At 29.6% G+C, this 11993-nt stretch overlaps 1 protein-coding gene across 1 annotated transcript; it reads right to left on the reverse strand.

The window, feature by feature from the left end:
• Window positions 1-972: 972 nt before the first annotated feature.
• On the reverse strand, window positions 973-11543 carry LOC133324379 (bicaudal D-related protein homolog; the record flags this gene model as incomplete). The annotated part of the gene is made up of 8 exons (XM_061533223.1): window positions 973-1231; window positions 2497-2751; window positions 2947-3233; window positions 3366-3546; window positions 3616-3681; window positions 10849-11037; window positions 11127-11300; window positions 11412-11543. Coding segments are annotated over 8 exons (1443 nt in total), but the record flags the coding sequence as incomplete, so codon positions are not given.
• Window positions 11544-11993: the final 450 nt, after the last annotated feature.

The following is an 11993-nucleotide window of genomic DNA, read 5'->3' on the forward strand; positions in this document are numbered from 1 at the left end:
GACATATATGCAAAGGAATTGACAATTGAAAGCCACTGGGTTAACAAAATCCGGTTAAATTTTCCTTTACACGTGTAACTTTGTTCCAGAACCTACAAGAATATACTACTGACTGAAGTAGTTTTCTATTCTCCCTTTAAAAATGTTAACACTTTTTAAATATGGGAACATACCGTAAATTTGAAAAATATTATCGCTTTTAATCTACCAGACAACTCTCAGGAATCATATATCAAGTGTTTTTAATGTATTCCAATACATAAGATTTTCTTATTAAATTAATCATTTAGAGTTAAAAAAAATAATAAAAAATATAAATTTCTATTAAATATTTCATATTTTCTTAATATTCCGTTTATATGTACAATTGTTATTTTTTTTTTGTTACAAATGTGTGTGTATGTTTATGTTTCATATTACGGTAAACAAAATCACATAAAGAAAATAAAAAAAAAATATTTATATTTAATTTTAATATATTGTGTGTGTGGTGTTTGTTTTTATTATTATTAATTTTCACTATAATATTATCATCATTATCAAAGAAAGGTACATTTTATATTTAAGTAGTTTTTAACAAGTGAGAGGGGGTTAGTGTTTTTGTGTGTGTAAATTTTGATTTGTTACATTAGATATTTTTTTGTTTTTTTTTTTCACTTTTGTTTTAACCTCATTTCACTATTAATATTAATATATTATTTTTATATATTTTTTTATATATAAGTACAAAAAATCAATACAATTAATATAAATATTTCTTATATCAAAAAACAAAATTTATATAGTATACATAATAATTAAAAAAATATATATTTATATATATTAAAAAGAATTTATACACAATTTTATGAATATGTTTATAGAGAGAGATTTGAGGGAGTAAATAATAATAATAAAATGGATTATAAAGTAGTAAGTAATAAGTACACATTTATAAAAATTAGTTTATAATAATTAATTAAAAAAACGTAATATATAATAATAAAGAGTAAACTCAATTTAATAAACGTTTGAAAGCTTTTACATGATTAAAATTAAGGACGCATAGCGCCACCACTTCAACGACATCAGATTACCGTTGAAAAAGGCTCCACAATTTGTAGTTGGACAATCGTTTGGCCAAATTGCTGGCTCCACTGGCATTGTTGGTCTGTGGCTGGGTCTGTTGGCTTTTACGATTGTTGATCATTTTCGAACGCATTTGTTCTTCGATCAATTCTTGCATATCCATCTGAAATGAAAAGAAAACAAATAAAGTATATTATTTAAATCAGTTTCATGTAAACATAGCTTAAGTAATTGGATATTAAGTGCTGCCAAGTTTAAGTGCAGTCAAATGAAGGCGTAAAACCAAGATCTTTTAATGAGGTTACCAAGCTAGCGAAAGACAGCTGTTTTCTCTCAAGTCTAATGTCTAAAATGTGGCTTTTGTTTAGGATTTTATAATGGAAGTAATTCACAATAATGGATTTTGACAGCAAACTTGAGAGGCACCCGATATCCAGCTGGTCTTCCTGGATGACCTTATTTATAGGCCTTGCACAAAACCTATTAAAAGGTCTCCCAGAAATATCAGCTGCAGATCAGATGATTCTCAAGTTGCCCGTCAAATAAGGTCATCCAGCTGCTTCTCAAGTTTGCTGTCAAAATGCGTTGTTATGAAATGACTTCCATTATAAAAACGTAAACAAAGTGAACATTTTTGACATTAGACTTGAGAAGAAACAGCTGACCTTTGTTTTCCGGTTGACTTTATTAATAGATCCTGTTCTATATTTAAGTGGGGACCAAGGTCTATTAATAAGGTCATCCAGTGAGATCTGCTGCTTCTCAAGTTTTCTGTCAAAGTCCATTATTGTGAATTGAATTCCATTATAAAAACGTTAACAAAATCCAAATTTTGAAATTAGACCTGAAAATTAACAGCTGACTTTCGCTAGCTGAGTGACCTTAACAATAGATCTTGTTCTATATTTAAGAGGGCACCAAGGTCTATTAATAAGACCATACATGGAGATCAGCTGCTTAAGTTTGCAGTCAAAATCCATTATTGTGATTTTACTTCCATTATGAAAACGTAAACAACGTCCATATTTTGAAATTAGACCTGAAAATTAACAGCTAACTTTCGCTAGCTGGGTGACCTTATTAATAAATCATGCTCTATATTTAAGAGGCAGAGTTTATTAATAAGGTTAACTATAGAGATCAGCTGCTTAAGTTTGCAGTCAAAATTCATTATTGTGATTTGACTTCCATTGTGAAAATATGAACAAAAAACAGCTGACTTTTGCTTGCTGGTTGATCTTATTAAAAGATCTTGGAGTGGACCAAAGTCTTCCTGACTTCTGTTCAGACGGTCTAGACAAAATAAATCCTCATAGATTAGGTTAACCCGGTAAAAAGTTCTAATATACACGCCGTATTATAGATACCCCTCAAATCTTTGTAAATCAGCAACAACAGAAATTCCTTTAAAAATCTTTCATCACTCACCTGCCACTGTTCCAATTGCTGTGACAATTCAACCTTCTGTTGAATGGATTCCAATAATTGTGAATTGGCTTGCATGAGTTCAACACGGGTCTTGGCCAATTCAACTTCGGCCTTTGTACGCCTTTCATTGGCATTATCACGTTCTTTTTGGGCTTTGGCCAATAATTCATCGCGGTCGGAGTAGTCGACCAAATCGCTACGGGCCTGATCTCTTTCTTCTTTGACATTTTGTAGTTCAACATCGGTAACAGCGCACTGTAAATTTTAAAATACAAATACGTAAATTATAGAACGTTTACATTGTACCGGCTTTATTAAATCCAGTAGATCTAAATTCCATTTAATATATGCCAAATAAATCCTCATAGAGGAGATAAGCCCAGCAATCATTTGTAATTTAAATTCCATTTTAGATTCTTAAATATTCATTTCCCCTATTTTCATCCTTACCTTAGCTTCCAGCTGTTGTATCAGTTGATGAGATCGTTTTATTTCATCTTCTTGCTCCAATACCAAATTACGTGTCTGGTCTAACATTTTCTTGAAATTACCCGCATCCAAATTCAGTAGCAAGCGTGTCAATTCATCGGACATTGCCGACAGCATACCTGGACGGAAATTGATGGGATGGCCATTGCCATTACTGTCCATGCCACTATTATTGCCACCGACATCGCTTGTCGACGATATGGTATTATCCATAGATTCCAAATCCAACGATATGTCCGAATTTAAACCTGTAAAACCTTTTTTGTTTTGAAATATCGCATACAACAACAATAACGATTAAGACAGTTTCTAACTACAGAGAAGGGGGGAGGGCAAGCTATGGAGTGAAGCAGAATGGAGCCATCGTATATTGCGCTTACCTGAATCATCGTCGTGACTGATTTTCAATGAATCTACCAATGATTTTAATTGTATATACACGGAACGAGATTCTACCCATATTTGTGAGGGTTTACCATCTTCGGAGAAATTAGCCTCATCTTCATCACATTCCATTTCAAATTGTAGGGATTTTTTACCCGTCGATGCGGAATAGGAGTCCTGCGGATATAATAGAGGGTCAATTACGTTATTAGGTGATATAATATTGAAATACATTATTTTACTTACCGCTCCCAAACGTTCACTGAGTACATTGTTTTCTCTGGTCGCTCTTTCCAATGCTTGTAAGGTAGTCTATGGGAAATTGGAAGGGTATAAAAATAATTTATTATCAATGAAGGTTTTCCAAGGAAGATTTGTGATTATGGTAGTTAATTAAAAAAATTGTTATTAAAGTGGCTCAAAATAAAACTGGGATTTTTGTAATGGAAAAAATATATGAATAAGGGGATGTAATAATTGAATTCAAAAGCATAATTTTGAAGTCTGATATAATAGCACTTGAATGCTAACAAATATTTAGCATCAAGGCCCAAAGCCTTTAAATAAGGTCGTCCAGGGAGACCTGCTGGATATCAGCTGCCTCTCAAGTTTGCTGTCAAAATTCATTATTGTGAATTGACTTCCATTTTGAACATGCAAAAAAAAGGCCAAATTTTTGACATTAGACTTTAGAAAAAACAGCCGACTCGCTAGCTTGATGACCTTATTAATATATCATGATGCAATAATAAGGTGATGTATCAAAACAAAAACGATTATCTGTCAACACCAACAGACACCTCATGCACAAACTCTCTCTACATTTATTTTATTTTCTATCTGGCAACGCTTCAAAATTCATTGTTGTAACATTCAACGGTTTCGAAAAGAGTTGCTGATATTTATTTGTTTTCCTAACAACTTCCAAAATGGGTCGACAAAGTGGTCAAATTTCTAGGGAAATTAGAAAATTGATTTTAGAAGGATTAAATTGAGTCCTTTAAATCCAACCGTTTCTCTTTTTTAAGTTTATTATTTTGTTTCAATCTTCGAAGTACCAGATATTATTGTTATCCTACTCGAAGGACCATTGTTTGAGAAGTACACAGATTCTTCTTCTGATTTTATTGAAAATATAAATTCACTTAAGTGCTAGACTGTCATAGAAATCTTAGGGTATCTTATTCCCTTGTTGAATGCATTATCAGTAGACCTCGGATTTTGCATATTTTTTAATAATGAAGATATCGAAATTTGATTGGACACAAATTCGTTTCAAAGGATTTAGAATTATTTGAAGGGTTCATATTTTTTAATTTTTGCATATTTTGCATATGCACGAGATATGCAAAAAATATGCAGAATATGCAAAAAATATGCAAAATATGCAAAAAATATGCAAAATATGCAAAAAATATGCAAAAAATATGCAAAATATGCAAAAAATATGCAAAATATATGCATAAAATATGCAAAATATATGCAAAAATATGCAAAATATGCTAGGTCGATATGCGATAAATATGCAAAATATGCAAAAATATGCAATATATGCAAAAATATGCAAAATATATGCAAAATATGCAAAATATATACAAAATATGCAAACATATGCAAAATATGCAAACATATGCAAAATATGCAAACATATGCAAAATATGCAAAAATATGCAAAATATATGCAAAATATGCAAAATATACAAAAATATGCAAAATATGCAAAATATGCAAACATATGCAAAATATGCAAAAATATGCAAAATATGCAAAAATATGCAAAATATGCAAACATATGCAAAATATGCAAAAATATGCAAAATATGCAAAATATGCAAAATATATGCAAAATATGCAAAATATATGCAAAATATGCAAAATATATGCAAAATATGCAAAAATATGCAAAATATATGCAAAATATGCAAAATATATGCAAAATATGCAAAATATATGCAAAATATGCAAACATATGCAAAATATGCGAAAATATGCAAAATATGCAAAATATATGCAAAATATGCAAACATATGCAAAATATGCAAAAATATGCAAAATATGCAAAAATATGCAAAATATATGCAAAATATATGCAAAATATGCAAAATATATGCAAAATATGCAAACATATGCAAAATATATGCAAAATATGCAAACATATGCAAAATATGCAAAATATGCAAAATATATGCAAAATATATGCAAAATATGCAAACATATGCAAAATATATGCAAAATATGCAAAATATACAAAAATATGCAAAATATGCAAAATATGCAAACATATGCAAAATATGCAAAAATATGCAAAATATGCAAAAATATGCAAAATATGCAAACATATGCAAAATATGCAAAAATATGCAAAATATGCAAAAATATGCAAAATATATGCAAAATATGCAAAATATATGCAAAATATGCAAAATATATGCAAAATATGCAAACATATGCAAAATATGCAAAAATATGCAAAATATGCAAAAATATGCAAAATATATGCAAAATATGCAAACATATGCAAAATATGCAAAAATATGCAAAATATGCAAAAATATGCAAAATATATGCAAAATATATGCAAAATATGCAAAATATATGCAAAATATGCAAACATATGCAAAATATATGCAAAATATGCAAACATATGCAAAATATGCAAAATATGCAAAAATATGCAAAATATATGCAAAATATGCAAACATATGCAAAATATACAAAAAAATATGCACGGTATGCTAGGTCGATATGCGAGAAATATGCAAAAAATATGAAAAATATAGGCAAAAATATGCAAAATATGTGCAAATATGAGCAACATATTTCACAAATGCAATCATTTTAATCAAAAAAAAAAAAAAAAAGTTCAGGGTAGTTTTCGAATTTGTGTGCTTTCTTTATTTTTAACCTATAGAAATCTAATTGTGTATGTATGCGTTTCATGGTTCAACTGTTAGATTTTTGGGGCATTATGAAAAATTTGCTAAATATATGTATAAAACATGCAAACATATATAACCGTTATATGGCGATATACTCAAACGTGGACCGATATATCCCATTTCCAATACCAAATATCCTAGGAGTAATAATAATATATGTGCAAAAGTTCTATATTTAATATTGCGACCTAGCATACCGTGCATATATTTTGCATATTTTTGCATATTTTGCATATATTTTGCATATTTTTGCATATTTTGCATATTTTTGCATATTTTGCATATTTTTGCATATTTTGCATATCGACAATGCATATTTTTTATATTTTTTGCATATATTTATCGCATATCGACCTAGCATACCGTGCATATTTTTTGCATATTTTGCATATTTTGCATATTTTTTGCATATTTTGCATATTTTTTGCATATTTTGCATATTTTGCATATGTTTGCATATTTTGCATATTTCTGCATATTTTGCATATATTGCATATTTTTGCATATTTCTGCATATTTTGCATATATTGCATATTTTTGCATATTTTGCATATGTTTGCATATATTTTGCATATTTCTGCATATTTTGCATATTTTTGCATTTTTTGCATATTTTTGCATATTTTTGCATATTTTGCATATATTGCATATATTTTGCATATATTGCATATTTTTGCATATTTTGCATATGTTTGCATATATTTTGCATATTTTTGCATATTTTTGCATTTTTTGCATATTTTTGCATATTTTGCATATATTTTGCATATTTTGCATAATTTTGCATATATTTTGCATATTTTTGCATATTTTGCATATTTTTGCATATTTTGCATATTTTTGCATATTTTGCATATCGACAATGCATATTTTGTATATTTTTTGCATATATTTTGCATATTTTGCATATGTTTGCATATTTGCATATTTGCATATTTTTGCATATTTTGCATATTTTTGCATATTTTGCATATTTTTGCATATTTTGCATATTTTGCATATTTTTGCATATTTTGCATATTTTTTGCATATTTTGCATATTTTTTGCATATATTTTGCATATTTTTTGCATATATTTATCGCATACCGACCTAGCATACCGTGCATATTTTTTGCATATTTTGCATATTTTTGCATATTTTGCATATTTTTTGCATATTTTGCATATTTTTTGCATATTTTGCATATTTTTTGCATATTTTTTGCATATTTTGCATATTTTTTGCATATTTTGCATATTTTTTGCATATTTTTTGCATATATTTTGCATATTTTTTGCATATTTTTTGCATATTTTTGACATGACCCCAAATATCGATCAATTAAAGCATGAAACGCCTAAATGCAAAATTTGAGTCCAATCGGATAAAGCATAAAAAATATGCAAAAATCCGAGGTCTAATCATGATGCAATAATAAGGTGATGTATCAAAACAAAAACGATTATCTGTCAACACCAACAGACACCTCATGCACAAACTCTCTCTACATTTATTTTATTTTCTATCTGGCAACGCTTCAAAATTCATTGTTGTAACATTCAACGGTTTCGAAAAGAGTTGCTGATATTTATTTTTTTCCTAACAACTTCCAAAATGGGTCGACAAAGTGGTCAAATTTCTAGGGAAATTAGAAAATTGATTTTAGAAGGATTAAATTGAGTCCTTTAAATCCAACCGTTTCTCTTTTTTAAGTTTATTATTTTGTTTCAATCTTCGAAGTACCAGATATTATTGTTATCCTACTCGAAGGACCATTGTTTGAGAAGTACACTGATTAGATGTTAAATCGCTTCTGATTTTATTGAAAATATAAATTCACCTAAGTGCTAGACTGTCATAGAAATCTTAGGGTATCTTATTTCCTTGTTGAATGCATTATCAGTTGGGCATTGCATTTATTATAAAAGCACCCCAGCAGCTCACACAAGCATTATCACTTGCGCGCACCGGCTCGAAGGACCACTAAATGAGAAGTGCACAGATTATATGTTAAATCCATTCTGATATTATTGAATATCTAAATTTATATAGTGCTAGACTGTCATAGAAATTGCAGGGTAGCTTATTCCCTTGCTATGGACTCAGCAAGGGAATAAGATATCTGTTGGGTATTGCCATTATTATAGAAGCAGCTCACACAAGCAATACCAGTTACGCTCACTTATCTATGGAAATATATTTATGTTAAGCACTTAAATATTTTATGATCTATACACTGTGTACACGGACGAGCGATGGATCGTGCAGCAAATTAAGAAACATTCTAAGATAACTGCCCCAAAGCTTACTGCCATGGTGTCCCTCTATCTTAAAAAGGATGACAATCCTGAAACAATTGGAAACGTATTCAGAAGAAATAACTTTCATGAAAGGCTGGCTCGAAAAAAACCATTAATAAGCGCAAAAACAACATACTTAAATTTACAAAAGAATACCAAAGTAAAGTTTTTTCAATTTGGTTGCGCATCAGCTGATGGACCTGGAAATATTAGCATTCATGAATCAAAAAATGTGTTTGGATATTTTTGAAAATAATTTAATAAATTCAGCTTGAAAATTGGCGATAATTTCTCCTTCTATCAAGACAGCGATCCAAAACACAAAGCTTTGAATGTAAAAATGTGGCTCTATACTACTGAAAATCCGCAGTTAATCGAATAACGGACTTCATGCGTAGTATTAGAGCTCAAAAAGGATATAACATTGAATAGAATTCTTTGGTGGAAAGAGTCATAAAGGAGGAGTGAGCTAAAATTGAACCTTCGTACTGTCTAAATCTGGTGAAGTCGATGCCTCGAACACTATCCACATTTAAACATAGCAAAGGTCTTTCCACGAAGTATTAGAGCTCAATAAGGTATATAAAAGTATATAACATTGAAGTGAATTTATAGTTCATTAGTGGAGAGTCATAAAGGAGGGGTGGGCTAAAAATGAACCTTAGTTTTATCTAAAATTGCCTCGAAGGCTATCCGCATTTAAACCGAACAAAGTTCTTCCTACGAAGTATCAGAGCTCTAAAAGGATATATAACTTTATATAAAATTGAATTGAATTTATACTTCATTTAAATCTTTAAAATCGTGAATTACAATTTAATGAATGTCTGTATGTGGTCATATGAAGAATGAGTAATACAAATCTTCACAAGTGTCCCAGTTTTATTTTGAGCCACTGTATGTCGTTTGTCATATCCTGTTTCATTAACATGTCATTAAAAATAGCATATCATACATTATTATCGTAATTTTAAGGTACTTAATTAGATTTTGATCGAAGATCCAGCAAAATTCTTGTTCAAATAATCATGTATAGTGCTCTTGTTGTAATTTATGTTTTTAATACCATGTCTATGTGATTTCAAAGAACTAAAAAGAACTTTGATATTTCTAAACTAAAGTTCTTTTCCATGTGTGGTGCTGTCAAAACTTATATTGCCAACTGATCTGCATATTCATTTCCTATTATGCGACACTTTCCAGGAATCCATATTAAATTTCTTAAGTAAATACCATGACATAATTATACAAGGTAGTCTCATGCAGTCATATGTTTCCAATTTTTTCATAAATTTGCCTTTGACAGTATTCTGCTTTCAAAATTGAAATGAAAATATCTTCTTTTGAAATGTACGCTATGATGTGTTCAGTGGCGAAAATTGCTAAAAAATTATATTTATAAATATTTTGAATATAAGTTGTAAGAACCATGGTTAAATATTGATAGCAATATATTCAAAATTTTCCAATCGACATACATAAAATTTTATGGAATTTATTTTTCATTTTATTTGAAATTTATATATGAATTCCAAATGAAATGAAAAAGAGTTGCCATCATCAAATTCTCAAATGGGACTAACTTCTGTAATTATGGCATGCTGAAATGCATATTCATTACCTAAATTTCCATATTATGCCACAAAATCCATATTAAATTTCTTAAGTAATTTATTTGACGTTTTTGGATAAAAACTTATAATTGCAAAAAAAGGTACGCCTAAGAACTAATAATTTTCTTTCAAATAAGCAATTGAAAACAAAATTGAAACTCTTTAGAAGTGCAACAATAATATTTTTGAAACAAAAATAAAAGTTCTTTATATATTCGGCTCATTCACAATCTACTGCACTCAATCTTATTCTAACATAACCTCACATATTTAATAATCAAATTAAAAATTGTTCCAACAACTTCTAAATCAATGTCAGTGATAAAAATTTTTCTGATAACTGTAACAACAACAAAAAATAAAATAAACGAACATTTCAAGAACAACGCAATTTGTTATGGATTTTTTTTTTCTAATTTAAAATACAGTTTTGTTTTCGTTTATTTTTTGCACACTTGACAGAGAGATAGCAATTCCACAGAAAAAACAACTTGGTACAAGAAAATAACATTAACTTTAAATGCAAGAAGAAAAAAAACAACAACAAGAACACGAAGTATAATAACAAAGACTATGACTCAATGATTCTAAGAAATATGGTAGACGAAGAAAAAACCGATCTTAGTTGCTAATATTTTTTATTTACCTCTAGTTTAGTTTCCTGTTCACGGGCATGTCGCTCCAACATGTGAATGCGATCTGATGATTCTTCCAGAGCAGCGGCTAGATTTTCTTTTTCCTCTTGTACTTGTTGTAGACGTTTCTCCAGTTCATGGCGTTTTTCTGTGGTTAGATTTAATTCCGTTTTTATCGATTCCAGACTATTGACATGTTCCTAAGAGGTGTGATGTGAAAATAAAACGGAATCCATGAAATTAGCATGGCCTGAGAATGAGAAATTATGATGAGTGTTCGCTTGCATACCTGTAAACTGGTATTCCGATATTGATACTGATCTTTTAGTTCTTGGATTTGTGACATTAGCTTCATTTCCGTATTGTGTGCCTCTTGTATTTGTTCCGTTAAACGGGCATTTTGACTTGTTAATTCTTCGATTATCAAGGTCTTTTCTTTTTCAGCTTGACGTATTGCGATTTCCTGTTATGATATAGTTGCAATTGGAAGGAAATTATTAATTATAATGTGAAATAAGTAGGAAAGAAGCTGTTGAAATGTGCAAAGTGTGTGAGACCATTGTATCATACATACCTGAGCCTGCAATTTGTCTTTGAGTTCATTGAGATCTGTTTGATATTCCAGCACACGCTGCTCGCTTTCTTCTTCTGCAATGGCCAGTTTTTGTCGCAGAACATGTTTCTCTTGTTCTAATTTCTGCAAAAGAATAAGAATAGAAAAAGGAGGCGCGTTAGAAATGTGGAAATATTTATTACAATATATGTTAAAACATTTATTACAATATAAAAGCGAATTTACATATAACATTTAATCATGATTAAAGGCTGAATCAGGGTTTATTTTCTTAATCAGGCTAAATTTACCATGATTTACCACACAAATGTAAAAGCGGATTTACATATAACATTTGATCATGATTAATGGACGAATCAGGGTTTATTTCCTTAATCAGGCTAAATTTACCATGATTTACCATACAAAATTAAATCATCGTGCGGCATGGTTTATTTTAAATCATGATCGAAATCATGATACTACTGAGATGCAACGCGGTTTTTGTGCTAAAAAATACAACTCTCTCACAATGTACAAAAATTTGCAACTGTTTTCACATGTTGTTTGTTTTAAAATTTAACGGTTACCAAATACAAAAAT

Source organism: Musca vetustissima, unplaced genomic scaffold (assembly GCF_032173495.1).
Source record: "Musca vetustissima isolate MV318-11 ecotype Yass unplaced genomic scaffold, APGP_CSIRO_Mvet_v1 utg64964, whole genome shotgun sequence".
In the NCBI taxonomy this organism is placed as follows: Eukaryota; Metazoa; Arthropoda; class Insecta; order Diptera; family Muscidae; genus Musca; species Musca vetustissima.